This window comes from Rhincodon typus, chromosome 24 (genome assembly GCF_021869965.1).
Source record: "Rhincodon typus isolate 14 chromosome 24, sRhiTyp1.1, whole genome shotgun sequence".
NCBI lineage: Eukaryota > Metazoa > Chordata > Chondrichthyes > Orectolobiformes > Rhincodontidae > Rhincodon > Rhincodon typus.
Window position 1 is genome coordinate 6943847 of NC_063355.1, and position 20908 is coordinate 6964754.

General features: G+C 37.9%; 2 protein-coding genes across 2 annotated transcripts in view; both read right to left on the reverse strand.

The window, feature by feature from the left end:
- Positions 1–4380, reverse strand: part of LOC125485940 (peptidyl-prolyl cis-trans isomerase FKBP8-like) — a 28102-nt gene extending 23722 nt beyond the window's left edge. Inside the window, exons 1-4 of the mRNA XM_048611387.1 lie at positions 4287–4380; positions 2425–2559; positions 389–480; positions 140–309 (exon numbers count right to left, since the gene is read on the reverse strand). Of these exons, the coding sequence (XP_048467344.1) occupies positions 140–309; positions 389–452 (234 nt within the window). The 5' untranslated portion in view covers positions 453–480; positions 2425–2559; positions 4287–4380. The remainder of the gene's footprint in view (positions 1–139; positions 310–388; positions 481–2424; positions 2560–4286) is intronic.
- Positions 4381–9366: 4986 nt separating this feature from the next.
- The window catches only part of LOC109939110 (peptidyl-prolyl cis-trans isomerase FKBP8-like), a 29097-nt gene continuing 17555 nt past the window's right edge, over positions 9367–20908 (reverse strand). The window contains exons 8-9 of the mRNA XM_048611694.1: positions 15074–15183; positions 9367–10429 (exon numbers count right to left, since the gene is read on the reverse strand). Of these exons, the coding sequence (XP_048467651.1) occupies positions 15106–15183 (78 nt within the window). The 3' untranslated portion in view covers positions 9367–10429; positions 15074–15105. The remainder of the gene's footprint in view (positions 10430–15073; positions 15184–20908) is intronic.

Here is a 20908-nt window from a genome sequence, read left to right on the forward strand (position 1 = left end):
ACTAAATCTTTTTTAATGGCACTTCTTTGATATAATGTGGCAACTTTATTCAAACCATATAAGCACTACTTCACATTAAAGATACATTGAATTTAACCGAACATTGTTTATTTTAATTTGTTTATTAACTTTTACGTACCTGACAAACATCACCACTACCTATCATGAAGTTAAGATATTTGGGGGCTTCAATATCTTTCCTATTTTCAAGCATTGTCCTTATCCAGATATTGACATTTTGGCCAGCTTGTGGGTTGTCAGGTTGATTACTGCTGGATTTGAGAGTTGTTTTCTTCAGCAGGCCATTCCCTAAGGAAACAACTTCATTGTTATACTTTGATATATTTACCTGAATTATCTTGTTCACAACTGCATGCATAGTACATACCAAGCACATCAATCCAGCCTTCAAGATATTGCACTGTATTGCAAGCTATATGTTCGTGCTCCATGTCACAGAATGCTCTAATTGTTACAGTTCTGTTGGGCACACAAAGAACAAACCTATGTCAGAAATTAGGTGAAAAAAAACTCACATGTTGCAAATATGTGTTCATCGCAAAAAGAAGTGGTATCTGGAGTCTTTACAGTACAACAAAGTTCAATACAAGGCTTAATGGTCTAATAGGCATGTAGGATGCTGGAGGATCCTCACAGATATCCTTACACAATAAAAGTTTGTGAAATCAGGTTACATTGAAGTCCTGGAATAATGACTAGGTGGGTAGCCTTTTTTTTTAAACCATAATCAAAATGGATGAGATATAGACCAGAATGGAACCATCTCTTGAATTTAGGTATTTGCTTTATCAATAATGGAAATTTAATTAAAATCTTAATAACTAATACCTATGTAAGATATCAACTGGCAGAACTAACTAATTCCCTGATGTCTCAGTTAACATATTTCCCATTCAATAACTGGACAGACTCCATCTCAATGTGGACAATGTTGGGGTGAAAATGATAATTTCGTTCAATGAGAACTTTCATTAATGTTGCACTATAAATCATTCTCAAAAATAATTTTAAAATTTAAGCAGAAATTGTCAAAGTGTGACTATGAATTGGAAAACTCAAGCAGTGCTTTTCAGTACAGTATTGCATGGACCAGACTGAGCGGAAAGTAATGAGATTAGAGCTCATCTGAGTTGTATTCATATGTCATCCAGGCAAAGAACGGATATCATGATAACCTTAGGAAACAGTGTCCATGAAATCATCAAAGATCAGAAATATCAAAGATTAGGTGCCAAATGTATAACTTTAAGCAGGTTAATTTTAAAGAAATGAGGAAATTAATATGGTGAAAGCAGAAGAACATACTGTACATGGACATCATTTGCAAAGACATTTAATAAGGTTTCATGTGAAAGCACGTGAATCAACAGATACAAGATTTTAGGGTAAATCTTGGAAATATATAAAAAAATTGGCAGAACGGCAGGCAAAAATAGATATTGTGGGCATCCCAATTCAAGTTAGAACCACTGCTACCTCTAATTCATATCACTGACTTGAATTCTGAAACTCATAAATTCAGCAAATTTGGAAATAATAATAAACTAGGAAGGACAGTGGAGTCAGTAATGTATCTCAGAAAATACAAGATAATTTGGATAATAACCTAAGTGGGCAGAACAGTAGCATATTAAGTATAATGCAGTTAACTATGAAATACAGCATTTGCAAATGATAAATGGACGACACATGAATGGTACTGAAATAGACAAAGGTGAATTTGAAAGAAGTCTGCCTTAGTACACTTGAGACTCAATGTGTCTGACCAAAGCAGAATAATTTGTTCTTTAACAACAAAACAAAAAATACAAGTCAAAGAAAGTCATGATCGATCTATATACTGTTCTCATCAGATCATAACTGGAGAGTTATGCATTGTGCCATTCACTGAGATACAAAGTTTATTTTCAAATATTGAAGCAATAAGAATAAACAAGAACTGAAATAACAATTATGATTATCCTTTGGGGTGTTTCAGCATCTGTCATTTCAACATTGTATGTTTATACAGATCCTTTGCAGCATTGGGCAGGATTTCTTCTCCATGTTTGGTGTAGAAAATTTTTAAACACCCTGACGAAGAAAGAGAATATGATTTCAATACCCCTGTACCCGGAGGAACTCTACCCTCCCAACAGTTTCGGAAAAGTTTCCAAGCCAATTTATCACATGATTTTATCAGTATGTAGCACAATTTCATCACCACAAAGGACACAACACTAAATAAAGGTTATACAATTCCTCAACAGTGATGAGTAAAACAGCTTATCAGAGAGATTCCCCTTGTAAAACACAAGTTTTGGAGAGCATACAGTCCCCTGTGCTAGCCCAAAAGAAAATTAGCATGTTACTATATATATTCCCTTTGCATTGGTAAAAAAACACATAAATTGAATACATTACAGTCAGTAGCAATTGAATCATGGTTTGAAAATACAGGAGTCGTTGATAGATGGTAGGGTTGGTGGTTATGAGCTTCCCAGTTGAGTATAGCTTCCTAGGAGGAGTCAGATCAAGAGGAATTCTGATTCCAGTCACCTGTAGGTGGGTCAGGTACAGACAACAGTCACTTTCTTTGCTGGACACAATATCATTAGTTTTTAGTAAGTGCACCCTCACTTTATACTTCAAACCCTGGAAAGTAAGAAAAAAAAAGACTACTTGAGTAATCCAAATTAAAATGTATATAGTCTTTCGTAGCAAAAAAAACCCAAAAATTGCTGGAAAAGCTCAGCATGTCTGACTGCATCTGTGGAGAGAAATCAGATTTAATGTTTCAGGTCCAATGCCCCTTCCTCAGAACTGATGGTAACGAGGAAAATGCCGGGTTTTATGCATTAGACAGGGTAGGAGGAGGGGGTAAGGTGCAAACGATAGGCGGAGATAGAGGCCAAAGAGAGAGAGGAACAGTTGGACAGCCAACCCGAAATGTTAACTCTGGAAAGAAATCAGAGATGTTGCCACACCTGCTGAGCTATTCCAGCAATTTCTGTTTTTGTTTCTGATTCCCAGCATCCTCAGTTCTTTCAGTTTTTATGTAGTCTTTCGTTACACGGATTAAATTGGTAGTAATGTTGATGAACATCGTAAAATTCATTTCTGATTATTATGCCTAAATCTTTATTGGGCATTTTGGAGGCACAGCAATAACGAAAAGGTAAGCATATTTGAAGAAGGCTATTCAGAACAAGTAGCTCTAATTTCAAATCTAAAAAAAAACTATGGCCCTGTTATATTATGTAAATGCAACACTGATAAAGGTTATTACCCAAAGGCATTGCTCCAAAATTTTAATGAGAAGGCAGCTTAGGTATTATCATCAACATGTAGAAAAATAACAAATTATATTGTATCTTTAATAGAATAAAATGTAACAAGGCACTTCACAGATTGCACCGATTGGACACAATAGATATGTGATAAGATTTATAGGAGGTGTTTGAAGGAAACAGTAGATTTGACAAACATTTGATCATAGTAAGTTTTCAGGAGTAAGTTTTTGAAGGAGCTGATAGAAGTAGCAAGGTGGAAAGATTTACACAGGACTTCCAGAGTGTTGAGTGGGTATAGCTGAAGGAGAAAGAGCAAATTCAAAGGCCAGAGTCACAAGAATCAATGGCAATTTAACATAAACCAGGAGGATGCAGTAACAGGGAGAAGACAGGGCAAGAATGATACATAGACAATGGACACATCTTTGAAATTATTGTGATGGCTGTTAAAGAAGAGGCATTAAAGATTGTTGGTGATTGGGAAGATAGACTTAAAGATGGGTAAAACATAAGTGGCTGGGTTTGGGTAATGTTTCAAATTCTGAACTAGAAAAGTTGTAAAATATTGGACTAGTCTAATCTGGAGATGATAACTTGGATAAAAATTTCTGGCACACTATATATAACACAAAGTCGATAGGACAGGAATGGATAATCCCAGTATTAGAATATGGAGTTTGAACAGCAGCTGTAGGTCAACAATCAATAAGTCCCATATTATCCGTCGAGGACTCTGCTTTATTGACACCCTTTCCTCCAATTTAAATGCTCATTTCTTCCACCTTATCTGTAGTGTATACTATCTTCAAGTGTTTTGACAGCACATCCCAAAGTTGCGACCTGTACCACCGAAACGAACAAGGAAAGCAAACGAGCTTTGCTCAAAATCATATATCACATCAAATTAGAAATATATCGCCATTCCTTGATGGGACCAAATCCTAGATCTACTCAAGAAACTCCCCACCCAAGAACATTGTGGGAATAACTCACCATCACTTTCTCAAGGGCAACGAGGGATGGACAATGATGATGGTGTTACGAGTGGCATCCACATCTTGTGAATGAATAAGATGCACAATCACTGAAATAAGGGCATGTATATTTAGCAGGTAAATGGTGCGCGACTACACAGTGCAGCTATCATCGAATGGCATATAGCAACCATGAGTACTGATGTGTGAAGGCGGTGTTGTTTATACGATGGGGATGCAAAGTGCTGTGTCCAGGAATATGAGCAATGAGCCGATGGAATGTGTCATGGTCCAAGCAGCCGATTCATCGAAAGTGGCCACAGGGTGCACCGCGGGGAGTGACAATATCCCGACCCCGGGTGCAGCCAATGCCATCTGTCTATGTGCAGGGTTGCGGTCTCCTGAGGCTCGGCTACTCACCAGCTCCTGGTCATCTACCCACAACCCGAGGCCCGCCGCCCCGATGAGGCCCGGTTACCGTGGAGACCGGCTTGACGTCACAGAGCTCGAGGCCCCGTGACGCCATAGCCCGCGTGTCGGCCGGGAGAAGCACGCATGCGCGGCTTCGTATTTCGGCAGGGGTCCACGTGTGAAGTCTTGCCTGATGATGTCTGTGAGAGTTACAAAATAGTGTGAATTGAATGCAACTCTTGGGAATTACGGCTTATGTTGAAAAGTTCCTGCGACTCTTCTTAATTAAAGGGGGTGAAAGAAGCTGGAATCAGTGCAAATAAGTGGAGACCAGGAAGGCATAAAACATGTTCTATACTCTAACTCTTATTGATGAAAATTAAACTTTGAAACCAATGAACTATCATGGTTTTTGAACGTTTTCAACAAAATGCAAAGGTGGAAGTTCTTCTTGTTGAAGCAAATAATTCGATTAAAAATCAAACATACAGAACATACAGTGCAATGAGGAGAAATGAAACATTAGGACGAGTGATCAAACATACAGAACATACAGTGCAATGAGGAGAAATGAAACATTAGGACGAGTGAGTTCAGATTGGGCTGCACAATTGGTGTAATGTCCCCTCAGAGGGGGCTTCGATGCTGGAAAATTGCATCCTCTTGTCGCTTTTGTAGTGCAATTGAGAGATTTCAATTGAGTAAGTGATGTTTTGCTGAATGCAACTTGGAAACGTGACGAATGCTGGATTAAATTAATGTATAATTTAGCAATATTATTGAGAATTGCTGTAAATTCATTCGTCATAAATTTGCTTGAGGGTAAAAAACAAGAGCACAAATCTGCACAATGGCCACAGTTACGCTGAAACTTTCCAAGATACTCCTGACACAGAAAGCCTCATTGGGCTCCAAGGGAGTACATTGCCCTTCAAATACCTAGTTACTTAGCACACTTATTAAACTTTCTTTTGGCAGCCTAGTGGAATGATGCTGTGCTAGCTACGCCATGGATTTAAAAAAATCACTCGTGACCACTACTGGTGACATCTACATTCTCCAGATAATAGTACCAAAAAAAATGATAAACGACTAAGCACGTATTTAGTGCATACATTTTAAGTTAATGGTTTGGAACTTATTGCTTTTGCACCTCTGTGTCCATCAGTCACTAGCATTGCGTAATTTCTAAACTCGGAGGGATTTGAAAAAGACCCACGCGATCGGAACAACATTGCGTGACGATCCAAAAGATCTTGTCACATAGATGACAGTTCCCACCTTCTCCCCACCCCAAGCCTAGGAAAGGATCAATCACACTGTCCTTAGAATTGCCTGATCTACGTCCTGTACACGAAACAAAATGAACAACCCTCCCAGTTTTTTTTGGAAAAAATGTCGCTGGTTGATGGTTTCGTTCCATTTGTAATAATATTTGGATAGCTCTTCAGCTATCTTTGGCCTATTCTGGATTGGGAAATTTTTCTTCTACCTCTAATTGACTAATGTCTGACTCCAGTAGATTTCTTTAAAAATCCTTTATTTACACTATAGTACATTTGGCACTTACAGGCAAACAACTCTTCCAGCTCTCAGATTCTTGCACAGGATATGTGCCAATAGTGCTGATATAACTGGTAATCACCATGCACATCACTAACTCAGTTCACATAACTCATTTCAGTTGCAAGCTCTGGTGCTATGTGAAGTTGAAGCGATTTTCTAGAACAATAACAGACCGATCTCTTGTCCACCCCCACGTACTTAATAACAAAATAAATTACTGTGGATGCTGGAAATCGAAAACAAAAACAGAAATTGCTAGGTCTGTGGGGAGAAAGTAAAGTTAACGTTAAGCCCAGTGACACTCCTTCAGGACGCAGTACTTACTGTCTCAATTATTAATTGTCTTAGTTATCTTTTGTATAAGCAGATCTTTTAATTGTTCTCTTTAATCTTTCGATAATGAATTTTTGAGCATTATTTATCTTCTTTTCTGCACTGCCCATGTTCCTAACATCCTTGCTACAATGGATATCAGAACTTCATATAATTAGGAACTCACCTGGAGTTGAATTGCACAGGATTGACCAATTAGCAGCCAGAGGGTATACTTATTTTCCAACTAAGGATGCCCTCCAGAGATAAAGGAGTCTCAGCTAGGCCATTGTTGGTGATGGAGAGAGAAAGGGCACTCGTGTTGAGGAGCCATGTCAGCACTTACTGAAATAAAAGAAAAACACAGCACAACTGTCTACTCACCATTACAGGGTAAACTGTATTTACAGCTGTGGCTAGGTGGTTGTGGCGACTGCAAGGGTGCGGCTGGGGGGGCTTTACAGCAATTGTGGTGCACTAGCCCAGGTGATCTGCCACTGGAAGACCATCTCAAATGTTGCAAATTTGGGTACAGTACTTGTGGATTGGAAGGCAGGACATTACAATTTGTTTGTAAAATGAAGAGGGTGAAGAGTGTGCAATCTGTTTAAAAGATGATGTGCTTTTTCTAGGTTTGGAAATTTAAAAAAAATGTCTGCCAGCAGCAAGCACAGAGAGTTTCTGAAATTGAAACATTTGTGTCCAAAGGCCGTATGGTTAGCAACCCAGGCAGCAGTCTTGTTTTGTGATTAAGGCAACCAGTTTGAATATCAACTAATTAATTTAAATCAGGCACTTAGAGACTTTAAAAAAAATTAAATTTAAAATCTGATGGTTTTGACAACCTAGGACCAATCCTATCTTAAGAAACTAAACTGGTAGGTCATCAAGGGTATAAAAGACAGTATTTGAAAATTGGTGTGATAGCAACTGCCATCTGTTAGAGATGACAACCAGCAGCCCTAAAGAGAAAATCACTGGCTCTCACAAAACCATCATCTGACTAAAGGTACAGTGGCACTCTTAGCTAATATTCCTGACACAAGAATTTGAAGGAGAAAGGCATTCCTGACTGAAGAACAACAGAGAAGGCACTGAACATTCAGGAAGACATATCCGAGTTGTAATTTCGAGAGACCAAGTTTTAAGTTTTCTTTTATTAATTTGGTTCATATAAGTGGGACTTCTATCTATTGTAACAGCATACCATGAGAATTTTATTTCATTTGGGAAATTGGTAGTTAAGGGGGGAATTATCTGGTTTGTTAGTAGCTCTGTTAATTTGTTCACTGTTAGGGTTAGATAAATAAATTGTTCCAACCATTTATAACAGATTGGGAGGTGAAAGGCAGGTTATACCACTTTTCACACTTCCTTTAACAAATTATGAGATGAGCTTCTCTGGGTGTTTTGGTTTTAGTTATCAGAGGGGGGTCATGCTCTGCCTCATAACACAAGAGATGCGTCAGACTCCGGAAGCCATGCAAGTTGGTGGTGCAGGAGGTGGGCTAATAGTTGGCCTATTAGTTAACAAAGAAACGATCACACATCATTGAGTAGCCTTTCCACATCCTCTCTGTCCTCCAGCCAAATTTGGGCTTCTAATGGGGAATGGTGTGGCAATTTTGTGCTATACCTACCATAAAAATCCAGTCCCTGCATAGAGTTAACTCAAGATTGTGTGCTGTGATGCGTAGTTCCTCTTAAAGCTATTCTGCACAATTTGTGGTGTTAATTATTTTTATATAATATACAGCACTTAACAACCCAACCATCATTTTCAACAAACTCGTCAATACCTTTCATTTTTATTTTTTTTGCTATTAATTATAAAACCCAGGAGTGATTGTTAGAGCTCAAGCCGTCTCCCTGATGTATTGCCACCTCCTTGCCCATTACCTGGAGAAAGCGGCAATCAGGTGACTATAACACACGTGATCCTGGCAAGCAATTAGTTAAGGTAATTATCAATATTATTAGAAATTTTTTTCATATAGACTCAAAGGCATACTGGACCTCCAATTTGTTTGCAACTTAGAAAGTCAGAGCATTGTGGAACCTTGGAGTTTAAAATGAGGCAAATGTGATGATTTAACTTTGAACCTGAACCCTCATGCTTTCTGCCTGTAAAGGCTTGCAATTAGCTACACCTCAATTATAGACAGATTCACAATATAGTGCTAGGCAGGAGGGATTGATGACCCATCACGTCATCACCATCTTATGTTGCCCTCTTTTTCTCCCCATTTAGATTAGTAGCACGTTGCTTTCACAGTGAGACTGCCGAATGCTTTTTGCTTAGGACATTGTGATTGCTACCCATCACTGCCTCTCTCCTCCTTCCTATTCCCATCCCTAAGCTAACCCCTAATTGGCCAACAAAGATGTATCTGCTGCTGTAGCTACCAGAAGATCTGTCTTGGTTTGCCACACTCTTTGTCTTGTGCTACCCTCACACATTCACTGCAGCTTGTCTGAAACCCCTCATGACACTCTGAACACAGACAATCTACTAATTGGGCATCTCCCATAAAGCTAAGCTAGCGGGGCTAGGTTCTAGAAACACTCTTTGTTGAATTCTCAAAATTCAAACCCTGCATTTCCATGACATTTCTGCTCTTGCTTTATTGGTTGTGGAGGCCACAGGTTACTATCTAAGTGAACTCTGTGAGTTGCTGCAATGTATCATGGAGACATGAGGAAGCAGTTCCATATGCATGCAGGTCGGAAGTAACATTGTCCTTGTTCAAAGTTACCTTGAAACGCATTGATATTTATTTTGAAGAGAACTCCCAGTCATTAAGTCACTGTAGGAAGAATTCCAAATATATTTTACTAAATTCAACATAGTGGTATATTTAAATATTTACACCAGTCATGAACATGCTCTTTACAGAAAGGAACTGCATTATTTTGATGTAAAATGCATACACTGTCTTCAGGATCAGTGAACCTAAAAAATGCATACACTGTCTTCAGGATCAGTGAACCTAATTAATGTATAAAATAAATCACAGCTTTGTTTAGAAACGTGGTTGGACATACATACACCAAATGACCCTTAGGAATTTGGTGTGAGCATGGATTAAAAGAAAATACTTTTAAAAACATCAGCCCGTTAAGTGGGTATGCCTAAGTGCTGCACAGAGAATACTGGGTACCTGACACAGTTCAGAGATGACTTAATAAATTGCAGGGAACAGAATAGATGATTAAGCAACTGGCACTGAGTTACTTAGGAATGACTGAATAAATGACATGGAATTATATGGCAATTAATAGATGTGAAGAAATTATATTCAGAATACTACATATGTGAACCAACCATACAGCTATAGATAAACTCCAACCAGGAACAGGTACATTTCCACTTCATTAAATAAAAATCTATTGCATACAACATTTATTGTTCAGGCCTGTGCCCCTTCTTTCTTTGTCTCCCTTTCTCTTCCTTTTTCCTCTTGATGAGATATTGAGTGCAGAAGCAAGACGTGTGAGCCACATGAGAAGGTGTTCAATTCAAGTCAATTAAAGAATGTTGTTTCATCTAGCAACTAACTTCAGTTGTAGATTCCGGTCAGTGGATTTAAATAACAGCTTAATAGTTGACTTCTTCATGGATTGTGAGCTAGATATTGCTAATGGCCATATCAATGGGCAGACTGGACATTTTGTAAGATGTTCCATTGTCCATTGTTTTAATTGGAGCATTGGACAAGTCAAAATTAAATAACAGGAGTGGACAGGCATATCACACAAATATTTTAAGCATGGTGTTAATAGGAACTTCTAGTTTTTTCGATCTGGACACGATAATACCTTTAAGGGATGTAGATGAATCTCCTAACGTATAATCAGAATACATCTGAGAATCTGAGAGAAAAAAATTACAGAATGGTTAATCAAGAAAAAAAAAGTTCATGACCTGTATTAGAGGTACAAAGTTACACTTCAACATAATAAGCCATAGTCCATCTTGTGCTCATTTTAAATAGTAACTATTAAACATATTACTAAATTTCATCAATTTGTTTTATATACTCCTTTATAGAGGTTAGACAGGGCAAGTTAAATATAGCTTAGCAGTGCTGTACAGATAGGAGAATTTCAAGACATGTTTAACAGGCAGAAGATAAATAGTATTAAACTTAGCAGTTAAACATGGGGTTGACTTGAATCCGATATGTCTAATGTGTTTTACAATTCCTATAAGTGTCTGGACTGGACGCTTACATTGAGAGCTTATTTGTGCTGAATATATATTTGCAACAGTTACTAAATTGTTTGGAGAGAGGCAGTATAAATTAGAAACTGCATGAAGTAGTTACATATTGTTTCAAGTTTTCCACTTACTGTGGATGCCAGTCCAATTACCTGCCCATTAAGTTTATACAGAATCACAGAACCTCTACAGCGTGGAAGCAGGCCATTCAGCCCATCAAGTCCACACCAACCCTCCAAACAGCAACCCAGCCAGACCCCTCCCTACCCTATCCCTGTAACCCTCCATTTCCTATGGCTAATCCAGTTATCCTGCATATCCCCGGACACTATGGACAATTTAACATGGTAAATCCACCTAACGTGCACATCTTTGGACAAATAAATATGGGATTGTGCTGCCTTTAATGAAATCCCTTAAATAAAATTAGTTTTAGGGATGGAAAAATTTAATTAGCCAAATAATGATATTTACACTTTGAATTGTGTTTTAAAATTGAGAAATTCAGGTGAATGTCTAAAGCCCATTTGTTATATAGGCTACCACCGGGGTTGACATAAAAATCAAAGAAAAACATGTTAAATCAGACCATACGGTTAAAGGAGTATTAAGCTTGTGTTTAAAAAGCACAAAGGCTGCAGGAGGTTGAATAGAATACTGGAGGCAATGATATTTCATTTGAAATTTTGAAAAATAGTGAACTTTATAACTTTGTAATATTATTAAGCATTAAACCTGTGACCTGTTGAACCATCAATTAATTCTTTCCCCACAAGCACACAAGTTTTCCAAAATTTGTTACATCTTATAAGATCACAATCATACTGTAGATAGATTCAGTATATTGTAAGCTATATCAATTGTTCTTTATATAATTGTAGAATTTCATTATCAATTAAACTAAATCCTGCTGCTTACCATGGGTTGTACAAGTGCAGGATAATGGGATATAGTCCAGCAAGATAGAATTGTATAAAAGTAACATTTTCTTTCCTAGTTAAGTCATATAAGAAAAAATTCTGTCACTGAATTAATGAGAGCCAAATCAGATGAATGCAATAAAGAGAAATAATAAATCATCTTTAACTGACCTGGAGATGTCACACCTTCAAAGTGCTCAGAATGTGAGAAAAATTGTATATGGATCTGAAAGTGTTTGATAGGGTTAATACTGAGAAGTCACAGACATCACCCACTACGATATCATCATATGGGCTTGGCTAGAAATGCTTGGGATCTTAGAGAAATAAGACCCAACTTCTAGGTCCTCTGAAAAGACATTGTTACATATTAATGTAACTTATAACTAGTTGCTAACATGTAATAAATATACAATAGCCTTTTCCAGTTCCACACTAAGCCAAGCAGACCCTGTAGATCTGTGGTTGATAGTGGCAAACCTACCACATGGTGTGGTGCAGACTCTGTTTAGATGCACACAGTACATAATATATCCGGTGAACTGTCATAACACTTCGTAAGGCAAGCTGCCACTTATCTGTGGAGTGTATGATTATACAGTACAAGCCTCATAGTTCATCAAGCAAAGTCACCAAACACCATGATAGCAGATTCCCTGGTAGGAGTAGCCACAAACAGGACAAGATGGGGTCAAGGCTTTTTCTTTAAAGTAAAAGAATTTCTGTTGTTGAATTAATGAGAAGTAAATTAAATGAATGCTAAAGAGACAAATAGTAAAGGAAGCTGAAAATGGGTTTGCATCCATATTTATGCTAATGCAATACAGAGGGGGTGTAAGATGAAAGCATTACATTTCTTATGAATAAACATCAGATAGACTTCTGTAATTTCTTCAGAAAGTTGCGAGCATAAAACAGATAACAAGTACTCAGACCCAACATAAACAAAAGGCTGAAAGCAGTCTTAGAAGCTCAAATTAAAGTTTTGTATCAATAAAATAAATCATCTTCCCATGGTTCACTTTGATGTTGTTTTATGAGAGAAGTTTTAACCTAACTTTTTAGATTAATTGCAAAAGTGGATTAAGTCAGCCCAGATTTGAGACTGTGGCTGAAAGGAAACTAAGACAACTTGACAAATCGGTGCAAAATTTCTTCTAAACTGAACTTTCTTTTTTGTTCATAAAATATAAATGTTACTGACAGGTCAGCAATTATTGATCTAATTGTCCACAAGATGCCTTCTTGAACCACAGTAGTCTGTGTGGTGTAGATACTCCAGCAGTTATGTAGGGAGTTCCAAATTATGGACCCAGCAACAATGAGGGTGCTGTGAAATACTTCTGAGTCAGAATGGTGTGCAACTTGATGGGAAACTTACAAACATCACAATTTACACATTCCTGCTGCTATTGTCCTTTGTGATGGTAGTGGTGTCAGATCTAAAGAGTGTTCTTGAAGAAGTTGAGAACTACAGCTGTAATTATAGTGCAACTTCAAACTGCGTATAAATTGGGCAATTCAAATCAATAATAATACAGTAGAGGATGAACTCCTGCATTTCCCATGGTTAATCCACCTAGCCTGTTCATCGCTAGAGATTATTTAGCAATTTATAGAGGCAATTTAGCACAGCCAATCCACCTAACCTGCACATCTTTGGACTGTGGGAGGAAACCGAGCACCCAGAGGAAACCCATGCAGACATGGGGAGAATGTGCAAACTTCACGCAGACAGTTGGCCGAGGTTGGAATGGAAGTTCAGTCCCTGGTGCTGTGAGGCAGCAGTGATAACCACTGAGCCACCATACTGCCCAGTAGTAGGGAAAATGTTAAGAGTCCATTATGAAAGATTTAATAGCAGAACTTTGGAAAATAATGACAGGACTGAACAGAGTCAGCATGGACTTAAAACGGGAAATCATGCTTGACAAATCTATTGAAAATTTTCAAGGATATAACGAGTAGAATTTGTTGGGGAAACCAGTGGATGTGGTTTACTTGGAATTTCAGAAGGCATTTGATAAGGTCTCATTTGAGATTATCGTGTAAAATTAAAGTGTTTGGAATTAGGGGAAGTGTACTGACAGAGATAGCAGAACTGGTCAGCAAACAGAAACCAAAGAGTAGGAATAAATGGGTAATTATTTGAGCGGCAGCCAGTGACTGGTGGGGTACTGCAGGGATCAGTTAATGGACCTCAGCTATTTATAATAAATATCAATGATTTAGCTGAGGAAACTAAATGTTATATGTCCAAGTTTGCAGATGACATGAAGCTGGGAAGGACGGTGATCTGTGAGTATGGTGCAGAGATGCTTCAGTGTGATTTGGACAAGTTGAATGAGTAGGCAAACGTATGACAGATGAAGTGTAGTGTGGATAAATGAGTGGTTGTCCACTTTGGTAGCAAAAATAGAAAGGCAAATTAGTATCTGACTGGAGGCAGATTAGAAACGGGGAGATGCAATGAGATCAAAATCTTGTTGTACACCTTGTGCTGGAAGTAAACACGCAAGTACAGCACATGGTGAAAGTGGCAAATGGTATGTTGGCCATCATAGCGAGAGGGTCTAAGTACAGGAGCAGGGATGTCTTGCTGCAACTGTACAGGGCTTTGGTAAGACCACAAGTGGAATACTGAGTGCAGTTTTGGTCTCCTTATCTGAGGAAAGATGTTCTGACTATGAAGAGAGTTCTATGAAATTCTAACAGGAGTAGAGAGGGTAATTGCAAAAAAATGGTATTCTCAATGACCTGGGGAGTTTGGAACTGGGACCACAGTCTAAGGATACGGAGTAGGCCATTTAGGACTGACATAAGGGGAAATTTCTTCACCCAGAGAGCTCTGGAAGTCTCTGCCAAAGCAGTTGAAGCCAAAACATTGGAAATGCTTTTGAAATGTAACCAACATTGCAACATAGGCAAATCTCCAGCTCCTTTGACTATATCACCAGTTGGATGGATGAGCTTGTGGAATTACCCTTCAGAGTACAACATTGTCTTGAGTTCTGGTGAGCAGAGGTCAAATGATTTTTAATCAATGCTATTCTTTACATTGCTGGCAGAATATCTTATCAATTCATGTTACTGTTATCTAGAATCCTAAAATTAAACTCTGGACATACCTAAAGAAATTACAATTCATTTCGGTCTTTAACTTTGGGTATTATGGCTTGAGAATTCGACACCAAATCATCTTATGAATGTTACATTCCCCTCACTATAACTTTATATCTCACCTGGAGCTCAAGCTGCAGATCACAAACTCCTGCAAGATAAAATCTTTAATTAAATTGTACTTGTCCTTTCTGAGCAGTCTAACAACCAGCTCAATATTTGCTTTATAAAGTTCAATCAATCAATCCAACATACCGAAATCAGCCTCTGAAAGGTTCAGCAGCTCTTTAAATCTCTTGGCAATCTTCTGGCGTTTCCTGTGTTTCTGAATGATTCTTTGTTTTATCAACCTTACTATCTTCAGCCTATGGCAGTAAGAAATAAATGTCTTAGTGTAGCCTCTGTTAAGCATTAATGATAGCCTAATTCCTACTGCAATTGAGAGAGGGAGGTGCACGAGGCAGGACAAACGGGGAAAGGAAGGAGTAGGTGGGGAGAGAGGGATTCCTGTCCTCACTCTGTCATCCTCACTCACCCTCCACTCCACTGTCTTCACAGCCAACTTTCCTTCTCTCCCCTGCTGAACTCCGTTTCAAGAGCGTGCTTCTTTTTTGCACACATGCAGTTCCTTTGTGTATTACATCATTGGAATTTCATGTAACGGCGCAGCATTTTCATATTAGCATGCATGCACAGTTGTAAGAAATGCTGGGTATCAGCAGACACTGCCTAAACAAATCAGTCTCCACCAACATTATCACTTTTATCAAGAAAAAACTGAAACCAGGGCATTAAGTTAGCATGAAGAAATTTGCTTCTCTTATTTAATTCATACATGTGTACTAATTTTACAAATGGGGAGTCAAAAGACTCATCTCTCAGTTGCATAGCTTGGAAACACAATGAATCTAAACTTGGAATACATACTGTTGCTCAAAAGTAGTTGTTAAAATATCGAGCAGAATAGAAAGAAAGACGAACAGAAATTGCTGGAGAAACTTAGCAGATCTGGCAGTATCTGTGGACAGAAAGCAAAGTTAGCATTTCAAGTCCAGGGACCTTTCTTTAGGACTGGTCACTAGACTGTAAACATTAATTCTGCTTTCTCTCCATTGATGCTGCTAGACCTGCTGAGTTTCACCAGAAATTTCTGTTTCTGCTTCAGATCTTCAGCATCTACAGTTCTTTGGTTTTATTTATAGCAAGATAATTTTATGACAGACTTGGAACTCTGCCTCTTCCTCCCATCATTTCATAATACAGGGCTGGTGATAAGGAATATTTGGAAAACAACCATTCATCAAGAATTCAAAAATATTTACAGGTTCTACAACTGCTGAGGATACAAGTTAACCAGTAAACAATTGTTGTCTCTGGTTAAATATTTAAAATCTCAAGAACTGTTTAACTACATAACCTTCATTTTCCCTATCTGAACCAGATACACAGTTTAAAAAACTTATTTCATGTCAATATGTATTTGATGTCATTTTTTTTAAAGTCAGCGTTAGTGGATACTAAAATTCCTCTCTTCCATTCAAGAAAATCTTGATAATCAGCTCCTTCATTTTCTAGAAAACTGCATAGATGTTAAGTGTAATACCTGCATACTAAAAAGAAATAAAAATATTTGTCTCAATGATTAAAGATCTTAAAAAGAGGATAATTGATTTCTCCCTCCTTATCTGGTCATGACAGTACCCTTTGGCTCTTTTGCCGATTATCTTAAATCTGTGTCCCCCTCATCAGTGTCCTGCCCTGCAACAGAAACAATTTCTCCTTATTTACTTCTGTCAGGGCACTTCATAATTTTGAACATCTACATTAAAACTCCCCTAGTGTTGAAATACTTTATTTTTTCTATACTTGTATCTTCTATTGACATGATGTCTAAAGGAGGCAGCTACACAGTGAATAGAAAATGAAACCCAGGCCAATAAGAAGACTGTCAGAAAGCTGCAAAATTAGAGATCAGAAATGCTAAGAGTAGCGTAAGAAGGAAGCATGAAAATATTGCAATCAAAAGCCTCCATAAATATTTCAGTAAAAAGGGAATAGTATAACTCTGCGGGTTAGAGCAGATATGAGATGAAGGAATCAAGTCTACAGTAGGGCAACAATGGGGGAGATATTAAATAATGACCTAGACTTTTCTCTCAGCAGTGAGTAAACAGCTTTCACCTTTCCCCTTGCGTACAGCTGCTCAGCGATTGTCAATATTTACCCTAATCTGCTACCATCCATTTCAAGGAAAATCAACAGCAACACTATTCAAACAGTTAGACAGAAGAATCTTCACAGACATGCAGAACAAATCAGTAAATAAAAAGCTGAAAATGTAAATTATATTTAAATTATGTACACCAAGACATACAGATGGGGTGAAGGGACAGAGTTAAAATCAGTAGACAGAATAAGCAAAGAAGATATTTGATTTTTGTTTTTTTCTTTAAATTTGCAAAAATAATTTTCTTGAGGGGATGAGATTCAATGTTACTAAAAAAATGTTCAAGGCAAAAAAAATGGTAAATTACACTTATTGTGCATTGGAAACTCATGAATTCCTGAATACTAGCCCTAACTTTTTCAGTCCATATTTGCGTTGAAATAATAGGTAAGTGGCCTATGATCATACCATTACAGTGCTTTCAGTGCTGAATGAACTGGAAAAGATTGCAAGAGAATTTTCTGTGAATGAGCAGTACATTTGAACACATGAATGAGGATCAGGAGTAGACAATTCAGCCATTGAGTCTTCTCTGCCATTCAATAACAGCATGGCAGATCTGATTGTAAACTTAAATCTTCATTACCATCTATACTAATAGTTTTTCACCTACCCGCTTAACAAGGCTCTATCCACCTGTATTAAAAATATTCAAGGATTTTGCTTCGACCTCCTTTTCAGAGGAGAGTTCTAAAGAGTTATGACCCTCAGAGAAACAATTTCACCTCATCTCAGTTTTAAAGGCAACCTTGATTTTTAATGCCCAATTCTCCTAAAACAGGTAATAGTCTCTCTCCATGTACCCTACCAAGACTTAAGTTTCAATCGAGCTGCTTTTTACTACTCTAAACTCTAGTATCAGTTTGGCGCATCCAACTTTTTCCCATAAAACATAATATGTATTAATCCAGTAAAACTTCTCTGACCTGCTATCAATGCATTTACATTCTTCCCTAAATAAGGTGGCCGATACTATGCACTATACAATACAATATTATACTTATAGTCCAGACAGATGTGTCCTGTAAACTGAAGCACAATCTTCCTAATTTTGTATTGAAATCCCCTCAATAAAGAATAACATCTTATTAGTTTTCCTAATTACTTGCAGTATCTGCATACTAATCTTTTGCAATAGATGCAACAGGACACCCAGGATCCTTCTACAATCTCTCACCATTTGGATAATATACTTTCTTATTCTTGCCAAAATTGATAATTTCACATTTTTCCCACATTATGCTCCATTTGGCAGATCTATGCCCACTCATCTAACCTATCAATATCCCTCTGTTGCAACCTTGCACCTGCTTCCCAACTTACTTTCCTACTTTCTTTGTATCATCAGTAAATTTGCCAACCATACTTCCGTCCCTTCGTTTAAATTATTTTGTATAAATTGTAAAAAGTTGAGGACTGAGCACTGACCCCTGTGGTACACAACTCATGACATGCTGACAGACTAAAAAAGACTCACTTATTCCTATTTTCCACCTCCTGTTAGCCAGTCACTAATCTATCTGTGCTAATATGTCACCTCGTACACCACCAGCTCTTATTAACTGCAATAACATTTGAAGTGGCACTTTCTGGAAATCTAAGACAGTACAATCCAAATTTCCCCTTTATTCATGTTACTTTCTTAAAGAACTCCAATATATTGGTCATTCACGATTTCTCTGTCACAAAACCTCAAAATTGAGCGCTGCCTGATTACCTTGAACTTATTCAACTGCCCTACTTTAACTTCTTTAATAATAACATTTAACATTTTTGTTATGATATATGTGAAGCTAACTGGCTTGTAGTTATTGAGTCATAGATTCAGAGTTATACAGCATGGAAACAGACTCTTCAGTCCAACTTATCCACACAGACCAGACATCCTGAATTAATAAGTTCTCATTTTCCAGTATTTAGCCCATATCCCTCTAAACCCGTCCTATTCGTGTACCTATCCAGATGACTTCTAAATATTGCAACTGTACCTGCCTTCACCATCTCCTCTGGCAGCTCATTCCATACACACACTAACCTCTGCATGAAGAAGTTATCCTCAGGTCCCTTTTAAATTTTTCCCCTCTCATCTTAATCCTACGACCTTTATTTTTAGACTCCCCTACCCTGGGGAAAAAGACCTTGGCTATTCACCCTATCCATACCTCTCATGATTTAATAAACCTCTATAAAAAGGTCACCCCTCAGCTTCCAATGCTCCAGGAAAAAAAGACCCAACCTATTCAGCATCTCCCTATAGCTCAAACCTTCCAATCTCAGTAGCATTCTTGTAAATCTTTTCTGCACACTTTCAAGTTTAGCAACATCTGTCCTCCAGCAGGGAGACCAGAATTGAATATAGATTGTAGAAGTGTCCTGCACAGCCACAACATGACGTCTCAACTCCTATACGCATTGCACTGACCAATGAAGACAGGTGTGCCAAACTCTTCCTTCACCACCCTGTCTACCTGTGTTCTTTCCTTTCGGAATGCAGGAGCTGCATTTGCTGCCTCCGATCTTTCCCAAATCAAGGGAGTGTTACTATCTCACTAGCCACATCTTTTAGGATGCTGAGATGAGCAAATGACAAGCACATGTCAACGCGCAGGTCCTTCAATTTATTACATACGCTTGTCTAGTGATTGTGATTTTCCTGAGTTCCTCCATCCCTTCCATTTCCTGATGTATTGCTGCCTCTGGGATGTTACTCACATCCTCTGTAATGAAGACATGAAGTAAAATGGAAAATATCATTTATCTGTCATTTCCTTATTTTTCATTATTGACTGTCCAGTCTCACTTTCTATAGGACCAATACTCACTCTGTCAACTCTTACTACCTGTCCTGACATTTCTAGCTAGCTTTCTCCCTGAAGTCCAGAAGGTGCTGCCAGTGTACCCAACAACATTGGAGAGTGTTAATAGTATTGCAGTTATTAATACAGTAAAATTTAGGCCTATGCCTTGTCCTTATTTTTCACAGAGGAGATTGATGTTGATATCATAGACCTACAAGAACAATTAAGTAATTACTGCAAAAGGAATATAAAGGTATGAAGACCAAGCAGAAATTAAATGAAGTTGATGTGGGGGGAATAAAATCACTGTGGTCACAATGGTACAGCAACAAGAGCCAAGTAGTTTGTAACATTCCATCATTCTTGATTAACAAGAAAATTAGAACCTAAGATAAATAATTCAAGACATGCATTTCTACGTAGGCCTTTTCTGGTGATTTCTATCGATTGAATTTCTGTAGCAAACCTCTGCATTGTTCATTACAACTTTGGCAGAAAATAAGCAAAAATTCAAAAGATGGGGCAGGGAAAGTCGAGGAGAGTGATTGTCAGAAAAAAACATTCCCTTCACCCTCTGGAATGTTCAATTCTGTTGTGCTGAGCAAAAAGAAGAATGTTAAATTTGGGACATTGGACAATTTGCCACAGGAATGAGCTGTGGCTTAGTTGATAGAAATTTCACCTCAAAGTCAGAAGGTAATGAATTTAAGTCCCAGACTCAAGACAAAAAAAAACACTCTGGTATTCCGGTTCAGTACTGAAAGGGTACTGCACTGTTGGAGACTTTGACCTTCACACAGGATATTAAACTGAGGCTCTGTCCACTTTGCCATGGGGATTTAAACAATCCCATGGCACGACTTCAAACAATATCTTTGTTGCTCAGTCAACATCACAAGATCAGATGATCTTGTCATCATCATGTTACTGGTTTTGGTCCTTGCTGTGTAAAAACGATAGCAGTGATTATATTTCAAAAATATTTAATAAACTATAAATTGGCTATGTTGACTAGTAGTTGTGAAAATCTCTTCATAAATGCAAGGAATAATGTCCATTTATTTT